The sequence below is a fragment of the Eriocheir sinensis genome, chromosome 5 (genome assembly GCF_024679095.1).
Source record: "Eriocheir sinensis breed Jianghai 21 chromosome 5, ASM2467909v1, whole genome shotgun sequence".
Taxonomy (NCBI): Eukaryota; Metazoa; Arthropoda; class Malacostraca; order Decapoda; family Varunidae; genus Eriocheir; species Eriocheir sinensis.
In genome coordinates, this window is record NC_066513.1 from 5,941,675 (window position 1) to 5,964,538 (window position 22,864).

General features: G+C 43.1%; 1 protein-coding gene across 2 annotated transcripts in view; it reads right to left on the reverse strand.

The window, feature by feature from the left end:
* Positions 1 to 22,864, reverse strand: part of LOC126983776 (uncharacterized) — a 121,157-nt gene that overhangs the window by 37,542 nt on the left and 60,751 nt on the right. For both annotated transcript variants that reach the window (XM_050836867.1, XM_050836877.1), the window contains 2 exons: positions 18,841 to 18,936; positions 8,517 to 8,648 (listed from right to left, as the gene is read on the reverse strand). In XM_050836867.1, the coding sequence (XP_050692824.1) occupies positions 8,517 to 8,648; positions 18,841 to 18,936 (228 nt within the window). The remainder of the gene's footprint in view (positions 1 to 8,516; positions 8,649 to 18,840; positions 18,937 to 22,864) is intronic.

Genomic DNA, 22,864 nt, shown 5'->3' on the forward strand with positions numbered 1-22,864 from the left:
TCGCAGAACCCACTAGAAACAAACGTGAGGAAAGAACACCAAGTGCAGTTATGTTACTTTATCTTTTACGCCCAGGCCTATTGCACCTGTAGGCTTTCTTTTTTTTTTTTTTTTACGTGCCAGCCTATGGCGCCGGTAGGCTTTCTTGAGGGGCCTGGATGGTAGTCGACCTAAGGCCGTCATGGCGTAGGCAAGTGTTTTTTTTTTATAGTGGTGTCATCTTTTCTTGGCTCATGCTGCCCCCCGGAAGTTCGTTCTTGATTCACTTGGACGGTTTCCTCTAGAGTCCGGGTTGATGGGTGTTCTTCAGGACAGCATGTGGGTAGTATGAAGCCACTCGGCGGTGACTGAAAAATCTCAGGTAGTAGCGGCGGGTTCGAACCCACGTCGTCCGTCACGCGGAGAATGTGGGGCCCGCACGCTAACCACTCAGCCACTGCCTACCCTGTTGGGCCTGGTGGTAGGCCCAAGCCCATCATGGCGCAGTCAGAAGTGTTTATAGTGGCGCCATTTATTCTTGGCCCATGCTGCCCCCGGAGCTCATTCTTGATTTCCCTTGGACAGTTCCTCTAGAGTCCGGGTTGATGGGTGGTCTTCAGGACAGCATGTCGGTAGCCTTAGACCAATCGGCGGTAACTGAAAAATCGCATTGTGTAGCGGCGGATTCGAGCCCACATCATCCAGGACGCACCGAAACGCGGGACCGGCAAGCTAACCACTCAGTCAGCGCCTTAGGAATGGAATTACGTACGGTACGCCGCATTTGTAAGAGTGCAAGCACCATCACTTACAAATACATTACGACAAGTTTTTTTTCAACGAAGACAAGGAGCCACACTAAAGCAGGATGAGCTTTCAGTGCTAATTAAAAGAAAAAATTGTCTACAATGCCTTTAGACCAAGGGTTTTCAAACTGGGGTACGCGTACCCCTGAGTGTATGCCACGGATTTATCAAGGGGTATGCACTTCTAAGTGTGGGTGAGCGTCCGCTGACTTGTCTCGTACGAGTATTAGACAGGGAGAGGTAGATCCAGTCGGGTACGCCCCAGGCGCCACTCACCAAGCGGTCGCCAGTCGAGGTTAGTGTTGATGTAGCTGGTTGGGCAAGGTCACTTTGTGGCTACTTTATATACTGAAATATTTAATAGGGAATTAATTTCGCAAAATGCGTGGCATTACCAAGGATTAAACTGATAAGTGACCTAGAATCATCCTTAATGGAAGAGTTTGATGCAATAGAACACTACGTTTGTTCGAAGTGCTGTGTATGTAGCGTCGATGGATGTATAAGATGGCCTAGCTTGTATAGTGTGCCATGACGTGACTAGTTGTGATGTGGCTGGATGTGATGTGTGGTGTGGTGTGGCTGGGGGTGATGTGGAGTATGGTTTGGCTTGGTGAGATGCGTGGCGTGGTGTGGCTGAGTGTGATGCGATGTGGAGTGTGGTGTGGGTGGGTTTGATGTGGGACATGATGTACTGATGCGACAATATGTATTGATGTGTGGGGTGGTATATTTTACATGACATGAGCTAAAAAAAAACATCAGATAGCTTTTACTCTTGGCTCTTAGTTGTCTGTGTCTGTGCAATTCTATATACTTGATGACATAACGCGACTTCAAGAGGTGCCTCGTACAGGCCAAATGGCCTTTTGCAGTAACTTTTCTTAAGTTCTAATACCGTGTAGTGTAGCAGTGTGGACTTTTGAGGTGTGGCATGGCGTGGCTTTGAGTAAAATGGTTCACCTGTCATAATTTGCATAGTTCAGCAAACTTTTGTATGTTTGGGTCTCATTTATAATTTACTGTTTTTTTTACAGTAAAGGAAACAACTTAAGGGCAAAAAAAAAACATTAACGAAAAAAAAAAGCCTGGAAATCACTGCTCCTATAAAAAGAGTTAAAGGAGTGGCCAAAAGAGAGGTCAATTTCGGGAGGAGAGGTGTCCTGATACGGTCCTCTTGAAAGAGATCGAGCCGTAGGCAGGAGGAAATACAGATGAAGGAAGATTGTTCCCGAGTTTATGGTGATAATATTTTGAGTACTCGTTTTTATTACATTGCCTAATTGTCATGATTTCATTATTTTAAGAAATAGCCCGTGGAAAATACCGCGGGAGTCCCCGCCATTTTGATTGAGAGCGGAAACTACGTCCCAGAACAGGCGGGAAAAACTAGAAGGCGGGAGCAGCGCGCTATTTCAAATCATATTCGTTATTGCTGCCAAATCTGAACTATGTGTGGGATGCATGACCCACTATTACCTAGTGCATGGTGTTAGGTTATTAACAAATAATAACCCATAGCCGTTAGGGCGTTTAGTGTAAGTGTTATGCAGAAAGAGAGATGTCAGCTGTGGCGAGTGCTGGCATCTTGACCGCGGCCGGGGCGAGCTGAAGATTCTGGGTCGGTGGGCCGCACCCAGCCACTTCTCCGAGAGACACCAACGCGACAAGACGTCCCTCCGCCACCTCCTTCGCGCCACGTGTTCATCGTGGTGGTTTTCCTGCCCTGATAGTATCCACAAGCTACGTGCTGTGTACTGCAGGCGAGGGAAGCCCTTGGGAAGTACGAGGAGGCGGCGTGTTGCTGGAAGGTTACGAGAAGAGGACTGAAGGAGGACCAACGTGGGCGAGGACCACGTGGCATCGCGGGCGGGCTCCAGGCGCGCCCATCTACTGGTTGATAAGTATATCTCAGTCTAGGATGTTTTAAGATAGTTAGCTAGGTTGCTGTGTGCCTGGAATTAATTAATTATTCCTTATTTTCCAGCGAGTTTTCTTTGTTGTTTTAAATAAACTTAAGAGCAGGTGCATCTGGCCTCTGCTTATTCTATGAGAAGTGTGACTGATCAAAAACAAGTGACAAGAAGGGGCTGTGAGTCTGAAAACTCAATTTTCAGATACTTCGTTTTATATTTTTTTTATTACTGCGAATTTTACGAGATCCTCAGAAGTCCAGAGCTTTCAAGAACCCCACACTAATTAATGTTGTGCTAAAATGTTTCTCAGTTAAAATATTGCGATGTATTATGCCAAAAGTCCTTAGAATACAATATTATTTGTGCTGCAGACTGTAGCTGAAATGGAGGCTCCGAAGAAAAAGCGACGTTACAGTGAAGAGTTAAGTTCGGGCTCACAGTCATCAATAAAGAGGAAACTGGAATGCCTCAATGTGTAATATGTGAGAAAGTGCCGTATCTAGTTGCCACGAAACCAAGCTTGTTCCAGCGACATTTTCACGGTTGTCACCAAGAGCTGAAAGAAAAGATGCGGACTATTTCAGGCGCAGAGAAACCATGCTGAACCGCTCAAAACTGGATCACTCAGGGAGCTTTCATCAGTTAAATAAGCTGTATGCTTCATAATTATGAACTTTCACTGAAAATTGCCCAGCAGAAATAACCTCACTCCATTGGGGAGACACCGATCCCGCAATGTTCCAAAGACATAGCAAAAATAGTGCTGGGGGAACAATATGCTAAAAAGCTTGACCCTCTAGCATTGTCAGATAACACTGTTCAGAGACTTATACCTGACAAGTCCACAGATAAAAAAAAAAATTACATGGCTACACAACAGATAGAGCTCTTGCCATGCTAAGTAGTCCCTCAGGATTAAAAACAAGAATTTAAGCTTTTAACAGTCAGGCTAAACATACGCACTGCATGATACACAGGCAGACTTTAGTTTCTAAGGCAATGCCCACTGAAATGAAACAGGCGATTGATACCACAGTAAAGATGGCTAACTTCGTAAAAGTTTGGTGCTCTCAGTACTAGACTACCTCTTGTATCACATAGAGGTTCGATGGTTTTCGCGTGGAATGTTGTCAAGCGAGTTTTTGAGCTAGAGGGCGAACTGAAAGAGTTTTTCACTCTTGTATCACATAGAGGTTCGATGGTTTTCGCGTGGAATGTTGTCAAGCGAGTTTTTGAGCTAGAGGGCGAACTGAAAGAGTTTTTCAGCCGTAATGACAAGAAAGGAATCTCGGATTAATAAAGTAAAACTGAGCGATCCAAAGTGGGTTCCATATTTTTCCTATCTTGTTAACATTCACACGCCTCTAAACGAGTTAATGCAAGGAGCTGATCCTGTTGTCACTAACTTTGATGATAAATTGAAGAGTTTTCGATTGAAACTAGAGGGGGACAAAAGTAGGAAAAGGAAATTTCGACATGTTTGAAACACTTGTTGACAGGCAGGATACCTCGTAGATCAATTGACCAATTTAATAGTTGAACACCTCTTTACTGCAAAATTAATTAAGGAGATACTCTCCAAATATGTCTGAAGTGGATTTAAAGCTAATTAAAAACCCTTTTCATACAGATATTGCTTCTGTAAATAACACTATTTAGGAAGAATTTATTGCTCAGGGAATGACTCTTAGTACTTGTGATCTCTTTGAGAGAAAATCTTTAATCAGGTTCTGGTGTAAAATATCCAAGTCATATCCACATGTCCCAGAGGAGGCCCTTCGCTCCCAACTACTTTTTCCAACATATTTGTGTTAAATGTGTTGCCAGCTACCTTATTACACCACAACATAGATCTCGAGTGAATGTGGAAGCCCATCTTTCATGTGCTTTAGTAAAAACTGTTCCTCGGCTAACTAGGCTAGTTGATCAACAGAAACACCAACCATCTCATTAATTATGTTTGCAGCTGATGTAATAAGAAAGTAGTATTTGTTTCTGCAACTCAGTACCATAACCTTGCAATGAGTATTACACAGCACAGAATTGCGATTTTTTTCTGTACTATTCTGTGTAATTGTTTGTGTTTACTAATATATTGGTTATGTAGTTACTCCTTCACTACACTACTTACAAATTTACACAACAGAATATTATGCTGTGTTTTTTTTTTCCTCATTAAGAATGTTCCAAAGAGTACGTGAGGAGAAAAAGGTTCAAAACCTCTGCTTTAGACAATCATTGGTTTCAAAGCTAAAGACCATATCAGGCTTATAACCTCTCCATTTTTTTCTTTCCTGGCTATAGACTTAACAATTTATTTTGGCTGGCTAATTTTCGATCAACCCTCCTCTTAACTCCTTATGACTCGGTAACACCCTCTGCTTCATGGCAAGTCACATGGAATTGTGGGAGAGGAGGGTGAGGAAGGGAGAGGGGAAAAGGGGATGAACCGACTGGTTCATAGAGGTGGCCATACCACAAGTTTTTTTTTTTTGTGTGTGTGTGTAATTCGATTACTGATTGCTTTGGCGAAAATTCATCGATTAGTAATCGATTACCTTTACGATTATTGGATTCAGAGATTATGGGTTTGTTTTTCAATGCCCCTCCTTACTGTACCAGCCTGTACCCACTACCCACAACTATTACTGAAATGCCTGTACAAGTTACCACCTCTTAAATTCCGCCGCCATGTTGCCTCTCTATCTTCTATCGATATTTTCACGCTGACTGCTCTTCTGAACTTGCTAACTGCATGCCTCCCCCCCTCCGGCGGCCCCGCTGCACATGACTTTCTACTCAAGCTCATCCCTATAAATTATATACTGTCCAAATCCTTAGGTAGGCGGTGGCTGAGTGGTTAGCGTGCTGGCCCCACAGTCACCGCGCCATGGACGACGTCGGTTCGAATCCGCTTGCTACCACCTGGGATTTTTCATTCACCGCCGAGTGGCCTAAGACTATCCACATACTGTCCTGAAGACCACCCATCAACTCGGACTCTAGAAGAAACCGTCCAAGTGAATCAAGAATGAGTTCCGGGGGGCAGCATGAGCCAAGCATAAATGGCGCCACTATAAAAAAAAATTGCCTGCGCCATGACGGGCTTGGGCCGACCACTAGGCCCCTGAAGAAAGCCTACCAGCGCTACAGCCGAAGACGTAAAAAAAAAAAAAAGATAACCAACATCTTAACTCTATCATCCCTCACGCTGGTAAACTCTGGAACAATCTTTTCATCTTTATTTCCTCCTGCCCGCGACTTGAGCTCTTTCAAGAGGAGAGTGTCAGGACGCCTCTCCTCCCGAAATTGACTACTCTTTTGGTCACTCCTCTTAGCTCTTTTTTTTTTTATTGGATTTACGTACTTTTTTCATTATTGTTTTCTTTATTTTGCCCTTAAACTATTTTCTTAACGTGAAAAAAAGATAAAAAAAGATTCATTTACTGAAAAAATAATCGACTACAATGTTTTTTTCGGATAATAATTCAAGTAATCGATTACACCCACCATTCATCCCCATCGACACCCTTTACTCCTTTCTTATTTCATGTGACTTCCAACAAAGAAAGAGGTGAATAAAATTATTGAATGTTTTCTTTGCAACTGCAAAAAGCAGGTAGAAACCTTGCCGAAATGGACGAAAGGTATTGACGGTGAAGTATATACGAGAGACTACTAATTCATATCTCAGGCGAGTATTGTCCGAAATGCTGATGGGCATGCAGATATAGTTTCAGATGGGTAACGGGATCATTGGGGCGAATACTTTGAATAGCTGCACACAGCAGTGTGCTGGTTTGAAGATGGTGGCTGCTAATTCACCAATAGATGAAACTCTACCGTCTCTGGTTGAGGTGAGAGGACTCTGAGAAAGTTGAAGGGTAGGAGGACAGCAGGGATCTGTAGTATCATAACGGAGATACTAAAAGCGGGAGAGGGGAGAAGTCATGATCCATAGGTTGCATGAGGTGCTGTCTGCCGTGTGACAGTCCGATGCTGTTCCCACTAACTGGAAAAGGAAGTTGGATGTCCTTACCTGGAAAGGAAAGAGAACCGACACGACTACAACACTTTTCGTGGTATTACACTGAAAGTGTGCCGGGTAAAGTGCTCACTCATCCATATACACCTAATGTGAGTTATTCGATCTCATCTGTTAAAGAGTTTCAGACTTGAGCAATCTGGGTTCATTCCCGGCAAGTCAATAAATGACCGGATCCTAGTACTCGCATCCTTGTGGAACGCCGACTCAAAAAGGCATTTGACTCAGTGTATCGTGAGGCACTCTTGGATATTCAACGGATCCATTACTTTTCAACACTTGCATGGACTGGGTATTAGGCAAAGTCGTTGATCAAGGTCGTTGCGGCGCATCTGTTGACGGTATCAAGGTCACTGACCTTGTTTTTGCTGATGATGCTGTACTTCTCGCGGAATCGCTGGAGGTCATGGTGATAGCTTACGAAGTGTTGCATGGGGAGGCGAAGCCACTGCGACAGAAGGTCCAGTCATTTAGAGACACTGGATGACGATGTTCAATCTTTTCATGCATGTGGAGAGGACACTGAGGTTACCAAAAGTTTAATATACCTTAGAAGCGTAGTGCATAACAATGGTTGATCTTGCCAAAAATTCACTTGACGGACTGTCATGGTCCACGATATTATGGGCTCTCATAACATGAGTATATGGCATTTCGATATCTATGCAGGCAGACAATAATTCGGGTCTTTGTCATTTGTTCTCTGTCATATTGTATGACTGTGAAACATGAACACTGAATAGTGACGAAGAGGCGTGTTAATGCCTTTCGTACCAAGTGCCTTCGCATGATCATGTGGTATCGCATGGATGACTTCGCGCCAAACCAGCAACTACTTCAAAAAGCTGAATCGAGGCCTGTTACTAGCTTAGTCCGGCTATAAGGGAACGTGGCAAGCTTTCCGGAAGTCGACCCTACTCAGGGCTGTTTAAGTACGAGACAACCCTGAGTGAAAGGGACCAAAGGGACGCCAACGTAACTCATGATTGGTGCAAATTGATTGAACCTGCCAAGAGTGGCTGGATAGGACAAGCTAAACTGCGTGGAGGCTAGCTCGGAGGGACCGTCGGAGGTAGAGACGGCGTGAGAGCTCGCCTCCTGGCCAATGCTCCCCGTCAGTCAAGAAGCCCACTGGGAAATAGGTCTACTGGTATAAACAGCTACAGCAGAAGTTTAATCAGGCCAAGGAAATGATCTACCATCTTGATAAGGAAGGCTTGGCATACTACGATCCCACCATTACCGATGCCAACATCACTGATTGGAAAAGGAAAAGCCTCGGCTTCGTCATCCGTAGATGCACCGTCCTGTTGCAGAGGAGGTTAGCGCCTGGCTATCTGCGGCAGCTGTCACGTTACAGCCACGGAGTCAAGCTATGTCCTTATTGAAAGCCAAGCCATCGCTTGTTCATGCTGCATAACATTTTTGATTTTTGCAACATTTTCATTATGAAAACATAAAATCATTGCTGATTTTAATGTCATTAAGCTTCTGTATAGCCTGAAAGGCAAACTACAATGAAGTCTGTACCTTGACCATGCTCCCTATACTTTTCATGCTTGAATTTTCCGGCAGGTATACAATATATTTAATTGTAGAAAATGCTGAGGTAAACACACTGCTGATAATGGTACGACTGTACATTGAAACAAACAATAATTCTACCCCTTTACAAAATTGCATGAAATTAAACCTGCAAAACTATTGAGATACATGACCACCACAAGAAAAAGTATGGTACACAAATTAGATTTACAGAATTGCACTTACCTTGTAGATTCTTTGGCCCATATCCCTGAAGGGATCCATCACTCTCTGGTAGATTGGACGCTCAGTACCCCCCTGGTTAGGCTTCTCGTAGCTTAAGTATGAAGACTGTGCATCAGAGCCTGCCTGAACAAGCTGCAGGGATTAAAGAAGGAAGGAAGGTGAGTAGACGAACAAACTTGCATCAATAAAGATCATCATCGGACCCAACCTTTCCAGTCTCATTAAGACATGAAGGGATCATATACAAACCAAAAGATACTCTAAGTTTTTAATCACTCTAGCTCTTGTCTGAATACCTCCTACATACTTTCATTGTTTTTTTCCATTCCATTGTGCTCCGTGAAATCTAGCACATCATTAATGAATATCCGCATTAGAAATGAGCTTTATAAGAGGTGCATCGAGCATTTTGTTTTCTGTATCCCAGTATTATATCTCGGAGTAAAATTGACTCCATCCTCATTGAAAGTTTATGCATCTATTTAAATACATTGAGTAAAGACATGAAAATGGGTACAAAAACTTAAAACATTCATATCAGTTAAAAATCACTTTTTAATGTATTTTGGTGTATCCTATGTGGTAATCAAAGCAAAATGTTCCGAGTACCAGTTCCAAGTTACTTAGAACTCTTCTGTGGCAATAACTTTGAAGTTTTAAAAATCTTTCCAAACTGCTGCTAAACAGCAACAACCAACAACAGCTCTCTCCCTCTGGATTTTGCAAGATTCAGGATGTTTGGAATTGCAGTTTCTTGGCATCAGAGACCAGAGCTATACCGCTGAGCTTAGTAATGCAATACTGGAAGGATCGAGATTGACCACATTTTTGTAAGCACTCGTTGAATGATACTTCAGAACTACAGGGTTCTCCGAGTGCCGAGCTCTTTCCAACTGATTACAGACTTGTTGCTATAGTACTCAGTCTTTCTGTAAAGTCGATATATAACTAAACTGTGTTTCATTTTGAGACACAGGACATCTCAAATTTGCTCATCGTGCTCAGCACCCTTTAGAAATTTGTAGATTTGTGGGATACTTTCAAACGTAAAACTTCAAACTGCAAGCTGCATTGGAGAGCGCCTAAGATCGAGAAGTGACTTTGCCTCGAGGGAGTGGAGTGCCTTACAGAATATTGAGAAGCTGGCCTGCCAGACTTGCTGGGAATCATGACAAATAGATGTTCAGGATGGCTAGAGCCATCCTGAACAGAGACAAGTAGAGGTAAGAGGTATGTCAGGAGTCTCGCTGGCGATGTCGAGGGCCATTTCTGTGCAAATAACCTCCGACCTACCAATCGAGCACTGAAGATGCTTTCCGATTTTCTCTCTCGGGATAGAGCTATCCAAACAGCAAAAGGCTGTCCCGTATCAGACATCAATGGAAGAGGACTCGTTGGACTGAGTATTTTAAGCAGTCGTACACGGTGGACCCTTCGAATGGGCAGCTACCAAATACTAGGTTGCAAATAGCGGATGCTGATCCTCCATTTGACAAAATCCCACCCTCTCCTGGCGGGGTCAGAGAGATTGTACTAAGGTTGTGGGGGCGGTGGGGGGGAGAACGCAGTATTTTCCAGTTTGAGGAGGCGGTGGCCGAGTGAGCGTGCGGGCATAGTATGCCCAGGAACCTTGGCTCCAGTCCCACCGATGAGCGCTGGCAATTTTCAAATGTCGCCAAGTGGCGGAAGATTACCCACATGCTGCCCAGATCTTCAGTCAACCTTTAACTTCAACGACTTCGTTCAAGTGGAGCGCCAGAGGGCAGTATGGGCCAAGCAAGAGTCATACGGCACGCCAGCTACTATAAATAGCCATGCACTATAAATTCACCTGTGCCACTAACCGGCTGGAGTCGTTCAAGACCCCCCTCCCCCCCGAGAGCCAGTGTGGTGTCATGAGACATCCCAATATCGTGAGACATCCATCCTGAATACATATAAGAATTTCGACGTGGTACCGTGTCTTTTGTCGACTGCTTGTCAGGATCTGACCCACTTAAGTTTATATATATATATATATATATATATATATATATATATATATATATATATATATATATATATATATATATATATTTTTTTTTTTTTTTTTTTTTTTTTTACGTCGCGGCCTATAGCGCCGGTAGGCTTCTTCCCAGTGGGGCCTGATGGTCGGCCCAAGGCTTCTTCCCGGTGGGTCCTGATGGTCGGCCCAGCCCGTTCTGGCGCAGGCGAGTGTTTATAGTGGCGCCATCTTGCATTGGCTCATGCTGCCCTCCCGGAGCTCATCTTTAATCCTAGAATCCAGAGTCCGGGTTGATAGGTGGTCTTCTGGACAGCATGTGGGTAGTTTTAAGCCACTCGGCGGCGGCTGAAAAATCCCAGCTTGGTGGCACCGGGCGGGGATTGAACTCGCGTCCTCCTGAACGCGGTGCTGTTACTCTGTCGATTCAGCCACCTTTTGCTGATGCGGATCCGCAGCCAGCTGCTGAAGCTGCAGAGACCTGAGCAGTCTGGGTTCATACCTGGCAAGTCGATAATATATATATATATATATATATATATATATATATATATATATATGTATATATATATATATATATATATATATATATATATATATATATATATATATATATATATAAAAGCAAATGATGACGTATGTATGTATATAACTAGGATATCATGAATCACTCTTCTTCTTCTTGTGACCTGTTCTGCTCTGCATCGCTTTTTAGGTCTTCCTTGGTACTTTTTTTTACACTTAGATGCTTCACTTAGTTACTCTGTGATAGTATAGATCGGGTTCCGCGATGCGAGGTTAAGGATGGGATGTGTTACGATACAGGATGGCAAATGACACCACACCGGTACCATAGGCACCACCTAATATATATATATATATATATATATATATATATATATATATATATATATATATATATATATATATATATATATATATATATATATATATATACTGCTCAGTGTGACAAACGAGGTGCTTGCCCATCTGTTGGATTCGCAGTCAGCTATTGAGGTTGTTCAGGCCGGAGCAGTTCGGGTTCACGTTTAGTAAATCAACAACTTGTATATACCGATTATGCAATAATCTCGTTGAGTCGCTGGAGGTTCTGGTGATGCCTCTCGTGGCACTGCACGAGAAGGCGAAGCTTTTGGGCCAAGGCGAAAATATGTGTTTACAAGCTTGCCGTACGGCAATCCGTTACCATTCCTCCTGACTGGAAAAGGGGGTTGGTCGTCCCTATCTGGAAAGGGAAAGGGGACTGTCAGGACTTCAACACCTACCGTTGTATAACACTGCTCAGTGTACAAGGCAAGGTGCTTGCCCACCTTTTGCTGATGCGGATCCGCAGCCAGCTGCTGAAGCTGCAGAGACCTGAGCAGTCTGGGTTCATACCTGGCAAGTTGAAAACTGACCATATCCTAGAGCTTCGCATACTGGTAGAGGGGCGACGTGATTTTCGCCAGGGGATGCTTCCAGCCCATGTCGATCTCAAGAAGGCGTTTGATACAGTGTATCGCGAGACACTCTGGTATCTCCTGTGACTCCGAGAGATTACTGCAATGACTATTGGTTTGCTGAATGGTGTGTATTCTGGGACTGAAAGTGCTATGAAGTAGGGGCGGAGGCTTGCCCAGCTTCTTTCCAGTGAACGCGGGAGTGCACATAAAGCATGGCTGTGTCCTTGCCCCAACTCTTCGACACTTGTATGGACTGGGAACTAAGCAAAGTTGTAGACCAGAGTCATTGTAGAGCATCTATTGGCAATACCAGAGTCACCGACCTTGTATTTGCCGATGATGCAGTAATCTTTGCCGAGTTACTGGAGGTTTTGGTGATGCTTCTTGAGGTACTGCAATAGGAGGCGAACCCTGGGACTTCAGGTCTCCTGGGCCAAGACCAAGGTACAGGTGCCTGGAGGCTTGCTAAATGAAACAGTGCAGTCTGTTCATGCGTGTGGCGAGGACATTGAGATCTCGTAAAATTTCACATACCTTGGCAGCGTACTTTATAACAACGATGAGTCTCTTCAGGAAGTCTCGCGGCAGATTGGCCTGCCCCACGGTGTTTGAACTCGCTCAGCACGAGTATATGGCGTTACCCATACCTGTGTAGAAGGACATAGATCCGGATCTTCAAGTCGCTTGTGCTCCCTGTCTTATTCTATGGCTGAGACATAAACACTAAATGGGCACTTGGAGAGGCGGATTGATTCCTTTGGTAATAAATGTCTACGCAGAATCATGAGATATCTCCGGAATGACTTCGTGTCAAACCGGCGACTACTCCGTGAAACTGATTCGACATATATTACCTGCATAGTCCGTCAACGCCAACTCCGAGTCTAAGGGCATGCGGCACGTTACCCAGAAGCCGGACCTGTTCACTGGGTTCTTTCTTTCTGTAAGAGACATTCCTAAGTGGAGGAGGCCAAGGAGACGTCCACAGAGTATGTGACTCAAGCAAGTCGATAGATCCTGCCAGGAGGTATTCTGGGTGAAAAGGAGGCCTGCATGGAGACTTGCTCGGAGGAACAAATGGGCTTCGCGTCGTAGGGTGGGCGAGGCGACCTCCCCCCCCCCCCGGCGTATGCCCTCATTTAGCGCTTTGCTTAGTGCTGGAACGCCGACGCATGTTTCGATATGGGATGCCTGGAGCCTATATTGATGTTAAAAATGCATTGGGATCAGTGCATCGAGAGGAACTATGCGTACTTCTGCAACTCGGTGGGATTTCTACACGAGCCTTTTGACGAGTCTTTTGACTGGCTGTGAGTGGGGTTATCCAGCTACTTCTCTGTGAACGTGGGGGAGAGGCAAGGCTGTATCCTTGCCCCATCACTTCTCAACATTTCCATGGAGTTATTGACCAAGGTCACTGACCTTGTTTTTGCTAATCATGCAATAATCTCCTGGAGTCGCTATAGTTTCTTGTAATGCCTCATGTAGCACTGCACGAGACGGCGAAGCTTTTGGGCCAAGACAAAGATACAGATGTTTACAAGCTTACTAGATGAAACTCTACACTCTTCATGCGTGTGGCGAGGAGTGAGAGAGCTTGGAAAATTTCACATATCTTCGTGATGTAGTGCAGAACAACGTTGGGTCTCGTCTAGAGTTCTTGAGGCGGACTGGTTTCATCCCGGTGTTATGAACGCGCTCAGTTAGGATATGACGTACAAGACATTTCTCAGAAGCAAATTAAATTTATCATTTAGTATTGTCTGCCCATAGAATGACAGCTGCTGAGTCCATCCAGTCTATAAATTACATAAATCAAGAACACTAACCTCTAAGGAACTCTGCTTGTGACTTTCCTCCATTCATGCTGTTCATCCCTTACCAATGTGTTCATTTGTATTTCTTATTAGTAATTCTGTATCTATGTCAATAGAAACTCCTTCACCCCTTCTATAATCCATCCACTTCATTAGCGCAAAAACAATTATCACTCAACAGGTTCATAACACATGATCTCTTTTTAAATACAAGCAGCTAATCATATATTATTTTCTTTCTCGAAATATTTAACCATCCACTCTTTAACGATTTACGCACACATTTTATATAAGCTGCCTAGTGAGATCTGTGTTTCAAAGTGTCTTGCTTCTCTCCTGCCCTAAACAGTGGCACTGAATTCCCTCTTTTTCCATTCCTGTAACTTCCTTCCAACCAAATTGTTCAAACCTGTTTCTTTTAAATAGTTTTCAATCTATTTCAATCTTCACTCTTTCATCCCTCACGCAGGTAAACTCTGGAACAATCTTCCTTCATCTGTATTTCCTCCTGCCTACGACTTAAACTCTTTCAAGAGAAGGGTATCAGGACACCTCTCCTCCCGAAATTGACCTAGCTTTCGGCCACTCATCTGAACTCTTCTAAAGGAGCAGCGACTAGCGGGGTATTTTTTTCATTATTGTTTCTTTCTTTTTTCCCCTTGAGCTGTTTCCTTTGCTGTGGAAAAAAGGGGGGGGGGGCCCTTCACCCTTCTTATATCCCATCCATCTCTTTCCTCTTTAATTTATAATAGGAACCACTTCTCATCAGAAAACACGACATCTCAATGTCACGAAACAGATCAGAAATTAACGTAGTCAGGAAGGGGAAAACAAATTTTCAACACCGGAGACTGAACCTGCGACCAGTCAGACGGGCCCGCGCTCTATCATGTGACTAGAGGGCGCTCCACACTTCAGTGAGTTCTAGGGATGGTTTGCATCTAGCGTGTCACCACAACATGTGTGGAAAATTTCCGAAGAATCCACAGCTCAAGGAGGGGAATTACCTGCTGAACTCCTTGTCTCCTACCTCATGCTACGACAAATGGAAATGGCCAATACTAATGATGTATTTTAAGCAGCTTAGAGATTCCGGAACGTAAGGAGAGATGTAGACGGAGCTAAAATAGGCTCACCTAACATCACCATAGCCGATTCTAGATTCAGTACATTTCCTAACTTATAGGCGGTAATGTCGTAATTGTATTTCGTACAGAATCCTTATAACCAAAACCTAACTAAAATTATGAGCATTCTTTTTCTGGAAAAAATAACATTGAATCAACAACAGAACAATAATATGAAAATACGTTCATATTTTATACAACTCTGGCCCGAGGCAGTAACGCACGCCATTTTGCGGATATCAGATTCCTTAAATGAGCATATTTTTAATCGGCAAAGCAGGTGATGTCACTTAGTGTGACTTCGTGAGCTCTCATATATATCTATATGTGTATATTTCATGGAGGCATAAATTACATTACTACTTTCAATTTTACTAGAGACACGAATTTGTGACTGTCTATCACAATAGAATTTCACCCAATTAAGTGAATCATACACCATAATTTAAAAATATTACGTGTGTGTATGAATGAATACAAAGATAATTATATACTTTGATTTAACTCTAGGATGCCTCGTGAATCATTTATTAATAAAAACAAAACAAAAATCAGGATAGGCTAATTTTTAGCCCACCACCGTCGCTCGAGGCACAAAATCACCAAGTTTGTACCCCACATTTGATGATGTTAGGTGCGCCTCTTCGTTGAAATATGCGGCAAGATGTCTGATGGGATCCGCTGGGTTCCAAGGGTTGTGTTGTAGTTGTAGCACTGGGCTGGGCATGTTATCTGTTTGCTCTCGGTCTTTTTATTTAAAATATACCTCTCAACATATGAGAATAGCTTGAGGGGGAAAGTCCGTAGCTCGGGTCATGACATAGTTTTTCGCGCCGTCTGTCTCTCATTTCTTAACTAGGCTAATATATTTTTCATACAATATACGTGAGAATAAGATGTGATTCGTCTACATGTTTCATTAAACTAGGTGCAATAGTCTAGCCACTAGAATTATCGTGGCGTGAATTTTGTTTTAACGAACATTTTAATCTATTTATGCAGATATGTAAAGAGTATTATACTTTCCTTGATACGAAAGAAAGAAGACTTCAGAAGGTACAATTTGGCGTATAAATAAATAATCTATCTGTAGTAATAAGCGAAAAAAAAATGTTACGTAACTATTTTTTTATTTTGCATTAAAACAAATCTCGTACATGCATATATATTGAATGGCTATATGCAGTGTTTTAAGTGTTTGTATGACAATTATTACGCAGCAGGAATTTTAAAATTTGATGTATTAGAGGTCAAGAAATAGCAATTTATATGCAAAAAAATGCATTTCGAGAAAAAAGAACGCGTTTTTATGTTTTCAGTTTTAAAAAAACATAGTAACACGCATACGTTCGAGTAATTCAACATTTTAAATAGGTGTTCTGAGACCCTACTTGCTTATGCAGAATAGTTTGGACTGGTCATGATATTCATGAATCATGCATGGGTCATTTCAGGTCACCTTTGGTGTCTGACTATGTGTTGCACTCTTTAATATATGGCTTTTCCTCCTGCCGGTTCTCCCTCTTATTGGCCCCTGGTCCCCTTTGTTTGTGTAAATATATGAAGTATATTTACACAAACAAAATATTGTCCACAAGGGAGGTGTCAGTGGCGTGGAGGAGCGAGAAACAGCACGGCCTTGTTGCCAGTCTCGGGTGCACTGGGGAGAAGTCATTTAAATTATAAATGGCCGAGGAGCGCTCTAACCCCTGGCAGGATAGCGCATCGGATGTAGCTTGTCATCATGTATTTTCAGGAATATTTTCGTAAAATCGAATTTTTGGAACCGAATAGCAGACTTTCCCCCTTAGTTAAAGCTTGAACGTAGTCTGGAGGTGTGCTCTAGATTAGTTCTGTCCAAACATTTTCGCCTATTGTACCCTATATTACCTTCTCCTACTGTTACGTACCCCCTCTGATTGATTAAACTAAGTTATATTATATTATATTTATATTATATTATATTTAGGTACACGCACATTACGCGTCCTTCCAAGGTACCCGTCCCTCCCTCTCTCTTTTCCTTCATAGAACATGGGAAGTTTCTGCTGTGTGTGTGTGTGTGTGTGTGTGTGTGTGTGTGTGTGTGTGTGTGTGTGTGTGTTCATCGTCTTTTCACGTACCCCTTTGATCTATTCTGCATAGGCGGTGGCTGAGTGGTAGCGTGCTGGGCCCACATTCACCGCGTGATGGACGACGCGGGTTCGAATCCCCACGCTACCACCTCGGATTTTTCAGTCACCGCCGAGTGGCGGTGACATGCTGTCCTGAAGACCACCCATCAACCCGGACTCTAGAGGAAACCGTCCAAGTGAATCAAGAACGAGTTCCCGGGGCAGCATGAGCCAAAAGAAGACAGCGCTACTATAAACACTTGCCTGCGCCATGACGGGCTGGGGCCGACTTCCATCCAGGTCCCTCAAGAGAGCCTACCGGCGCTACAGGCGTACACGTAAAAAAAAAAAAGGGTGGGGGTGGGGGTTTCGCGGACCACAGTTTGGGCAACACTGCTCTAGATGGCAGCTGGTGGTTAAGTAATGCTCAGCGGCGGTTCGCCAAGTTAAAAATACCACGTCATCAAGAGTCAATAACCGATCGAAACATTTTTCATTGCGCTCATAAACCCAAATCCTTGATATTTAATTGCCACTACAATTTTACTTGTTAAAGATAATTAAACATCATCGTCTTAATGACAATATAAAATATATAAAAACTGAAATATTTTCCACAGCATCTATCACTCAATAAGTTCTTAACATATGACCTTCCTTTCCTAAATTCATTCGGGTGATCATATACTATTTCTTTTATAATATTTAATCAATCTATAAGGGGAGGCGTCTCGGTGGCTGAGTGCTTAGCACGACGGCAGCGCGTTCAGGACGACGCAGTTTCGCGCCCCGCCCGGTGCCACAAGCTGAGATTTTTCAGTCACCGCCGAGTGGCCTAAGACTACCCACATGCTGTCCACAAGACCACCCATCAACCTGGACTCTAGATTCTAGAACCAAAGATGAGTTCCGGGGGGCAGCATGAGCCAATGCAAGATGGCGCTACTATAAACATTTGCCTACGCCACGACGGGCTGGGGCCGACCATCAGGCCACATCAAGAAAACCTACCGGCGCCATTGGCGAATACGTAAAAAAAATAATAAAAACTAATAAAAAAAAATAAAAAATGACAGTTTACAAATAATGCTATTCAGTGATATTGGCTTTTAGTTCAACGGGGGACACTTCTCTCCTTGTTTAAACAGTCGCACCATATTTGCTCTAGCATTACTGTATCTAGGAACTCTTTTCTTTATTCAAGGAACACACAGTTATGTCGTACATCAGTTTTGCTAGCTGTTCTCTGCATCTTATCAGCCGAATGGATTTAGGAAAGGAAGATCATATGTTTAGAAATTATTGAGAGTGATAGATGCTGTGGAAAATAGTATAGTTTGTATATATTTTATATTATCAATAAGAGGGTAATGTTTACTTCCTTTAATATCACTCCCTATACTTCATCTGGTTCAACTGCTTTCCTCTTTTCCAGATGAATTTTCTCATTTCCAGTTTTCAGCTCCTGCACCTCCATTTTATCCAGCTTTCTCTTGCCATTTATATAAACTTAGACTACTGTTAATATATCTGGAAAGCTGTTTAACTGATCACTCACTTCCGTCCCTTCTTTATGGATCACTTCTTCTTTTTTCAAAATAATCTTCATTTTATCATTTATGAACATGTAAGAAAAATTACGTTCATAATCTCATTTATTCCTGTGTGTGTGTGTGTGTGTGTGTGTGTGTGTGTGTGTGTGTGTGTGTGTGTGTGTGTGTGTGTGTTAAAAGAGAGGAAAAGAAAGAAACAGGAAGAAAAAGTGAAAGGGCTGGGTACAGAAGAAAAGAAGGTAGGTTACCTGTTCCTGCTTCTGGCTGGCCACTGTAGGATGACCAGTGATGTGATTGTGCGGTACTGGGAGAGGCACGGTGAAGGTTGGGGCACCAGGAAAGGGCTGCAAGCCAGAGAAACTCAGTTAAGGCTAAATAATTACAAGTAGTCTTAAACCAGGATTAAAACTGAGAGAAGTAATTTCATGCTTCATACGGGCTATGTCGGAAAATCAAGTTCAACTTTTCTTGCAATTATTTCCTTCAATCCTGAAAAAAAATCAAGTTCCTAATATTAAATTATCAGGGTGCCGATGCCTACATATATATATATATATATATATATATATATATATATATATATATATATATATATATATATATATATATATATATATATACAGATAGATAGATTGATAGATAAATAAATTTTAAAAAAATATGATATATATATATATATATATATATATATATATATATATATATATATATATATATATATATATATATATATATATATATATATATCCAGTGGTCCTCTGCCTGGGGACCACAAATTCCAGGAGGACTCCCATTCTGGTTGCCGACCCGAGAGGTGTCTTGATAACTCCTCGAACCTCTTTCTTCTCAATTTCTGCAACATTCGCGGTCTTCGCTCTAATTTTCATTCTATGGAACATCATCTCTCCTCCTCTAAACCTCACCTTCTCTTCCTTACCGAAACACAGGCTTCTGAAGCTACTGACAGCAATCTCTACTCTGTTCCCTCCTACTATCTCTATCCTAAATTTCAATCCAAAGCTGGATGTTGCTCCTACGTGCGCAACGACATCACTTGCTCTCGTGCCCACGACCTTGACTCTTCTGAATTTTCCACCATCTGGCTAAGACTTCATTGTCACTATTACTAAATACATCTGTGCTGTTTATCTCTCACCTAACTCTACCAACTATGTAAAATTCTTTGACTATTTGAATTCTAAAGTGGACCACATCTTGACCCACTCTCCCTTCGCTGAAATCTCCATCCTAGGAGATTTCAATGTTCACCACCAGCTTTGGCTTTCATCCTCTTTCACTGACCATCCTGGTGAACAAGCCTACAACTTTGCTATCTTCAACGACCTAGAGCAGTTGGTCCAGCACCCTACACGTATTCCCGACCGTCTTGGAGATCGGCCCAACATTCTAGACCTCTTCCTTACCTCAAACCCTTCTGCTTATTCTGTCAAACTGTTCTCTCCGTTGGGCTCCTCCGATCACAATCTTATTTCTGCATCCTGTCCTATCGCTCCTGTACACCCTCTGGACCCATCGAAGAGGCGATGCTTCTGGCATTTTGCTTCAGCTCGATGGGACGACCTGAGGATGTACTTTTCCGATTTCCCGTGGAATGATTATTGCTTCCAGGATAGAGACCCCTCTGTGTGTGCTCAGCGCATCACAGAGGTGATTGTCTCTGGAATGGAGGCATACATTTCTCGTTCTTTCTCTACTCCTCACGCTAAAAAGCCTTGGTTTAATCACGCTTGTTCTCGTGCTGTCAATGAAAGAGAGGTAGCTCACAAAAGGTACCAGAGTCTTCAAACTAATGCTAATTATGAACTTTACATTTCTGCCCGAAATCGTGCCAAATCTATTCTCCGACTAACCAAAAATTCTTTCATTAATAGAAAATGTCAAAACCTTGCTTTCTCTAACTCTTCCCGTGACTTCTGGCATCTAGCCAAAAACATCTCCTCCAACTTCACTTCTTCATCTTTCCCTCCACTCCTCAGTCCTGACGGCAACACTGCCGTCTCATCTATCTCTAAGGCTGAACTCTTCTCTCAAACTTTTTCTAAAAACTCCACTCTGGACGATTCTGGGCATATTCCTCCTACTCATCCCCCCTCTGACTCCTTTATGCCTGTTATAAAGATTCTTCAAAATGATGTTTTCTACGCCCTCTCTGGCCTCAATCCTCAGAAGGCTTATGGACCTGATGGAGTGCCTCCTATTGTCCTTAAAAACTGTGCCTCCGTGCTGTCACCCTGCCTGGTCAAACTCTTTCGACTCTGCTTGTCAACATCTACCTTTCCTTCTCGCTGGAAGTATGCCTTCATACAGCCTGTGCCTAAGAAGGGTGACCGATCCAATCCCTCAAACTACCGTCCTATAGCTTTACTTTCTTGTCTATCTAAAGCTTTTGAATCAATCCTTAACCGGAAGATTCAAAACCACCTTTCCACTTCTGACCTTCTATCTGATCGCCAGTATGGGTTCCGCAAGGGGCGTTCTACTGGTGATCTCCTAGCCTTCTTAACTGACTCTTGGTCATCCTCTCTTACCCGTTTCGGTGAAACTTTTGCTATTGCGCTGGACATATCAAAAGCTTTTGATAGGGTCTGGCACAAATCTTTGCTTTCTAAACTACCCTCCTACGGTTTCTATCCTTCTCTCTGTACCTTTATCTCCAGTTTCCTTTCTGACCGTTCTATTTCTGCCGTGGTAGACGGTCACTGTTCTTCCCCTAAATCTATTAACAGTGGTGTCCCACAGGGTTCTGTCCTATCTCCCACTCTTTTTCTGTTGTTCATTGATGATCTTCTTTCCAAAACGAACTGTCCTATCCATTCCTACGCCGATGATTCCACTCTGCATTACTCAACTTCTTTTAATAGAAGACCCACCCTTCAGGAACTTAACGACTCAAGGCTGGAGGCTACAGAACGCTTAGCCTCAGACCTTACTATTATTTCCGATTGGGGCAAGAAGAACCTGGTGTCCTTCAACCCCTCAAAAACACAGTTTCTCCACCTATCCACTCGACACAATCTTCCAAACAACTATCCCCTATTCTTTGACAACACCCAGCTATCACCTTCCTCAACACTAAACATCCTCGGTCTATCCTTAACTCAAAATCTCAACAGGAAACTTCATATCTCATCTCTTACTAAATCAGCTTCCTCAAGGCTGGACGTTCTGTACCGTCTCCGCCAGTTCTTCTCCCCTGCACAGTTGCTGTCCATATACAGGGGCCTTGTCCGCCCTCGTATGGAGTATGCATCTCATGTGTGGGGGGGCTCCACTCACACAGCTCTTCTGGACAGAGTGGAGGCTAAGGCTCTTCGTCTCATCAGCTCTCCTCATACTGATAGTCTTCTACCTCTTAAATTCCGCCGCAATGTTGCCTCTCTTTCTATCTTCTATCGATATTTCCACGCTGACTGCTCTTCTGAACTTGCTAACTGCATGCCTCCCCCCCTCCCGCGGCCCCGCTGCACTCGACTTTCTACTCATGCTCATCCCTATACTGTCCAAACCCCTTATGCAAGAGTTAACCAGCATCTTCCCTCTTTCATCCCTCACGCTGGTAAACTCTGGAACAATCTTCCTTCATCTGTATTTCCTCCTGCCTACGACTTGAAGTCTTTCAAGAGGAGGGTATCAAGACACCTCTTCTCCCGTATTTGATCTTCCTTTCGGCCACCTCTTTTGTTTCTTTTTTAGGAGCAGCGAGTAGCGGGCTTTTTTTTATTATTGTTTTCTTTTTTTGTGTGCCCTTGAGCTGCCTCCTTTGTTGTAAAAAATATATATATATATATATATATATTTATATATATATATATATATATATAGATATATATATATATATATATATATATTTATATATATATATATATATAAAAACCCCTCTCTCTCTCTCTCTCTCTCTCTCTCTCTCTATCGCTGGAGTAGATAGGAAAACACCTACCGAAACGGGCGCAAGCCACTCCCGGTGAGGTATATATGAAAAGTGAGGAGGGTGCTGAAGCCCTCCAAAGACCCTTCCCATGTCCTCACTAACCGTTTTCCTATTGCCTCATCAACACCAGAGAGTATTTCAGCATGCTGTCCAAAGACAGATCCTCTCTCTAGCCACTCCACACTACATTGACAGAACATACACACCTTTTCCCAAGATTCAAAATTCAAAATGGCGTGCTATGACAGAGCCTCGGAGTCCCCGCCTGGGGGGGGGGGGGAGGGGGCACAAATTCCCCCAGGGAGAACTCCCCTTCTGGCTGC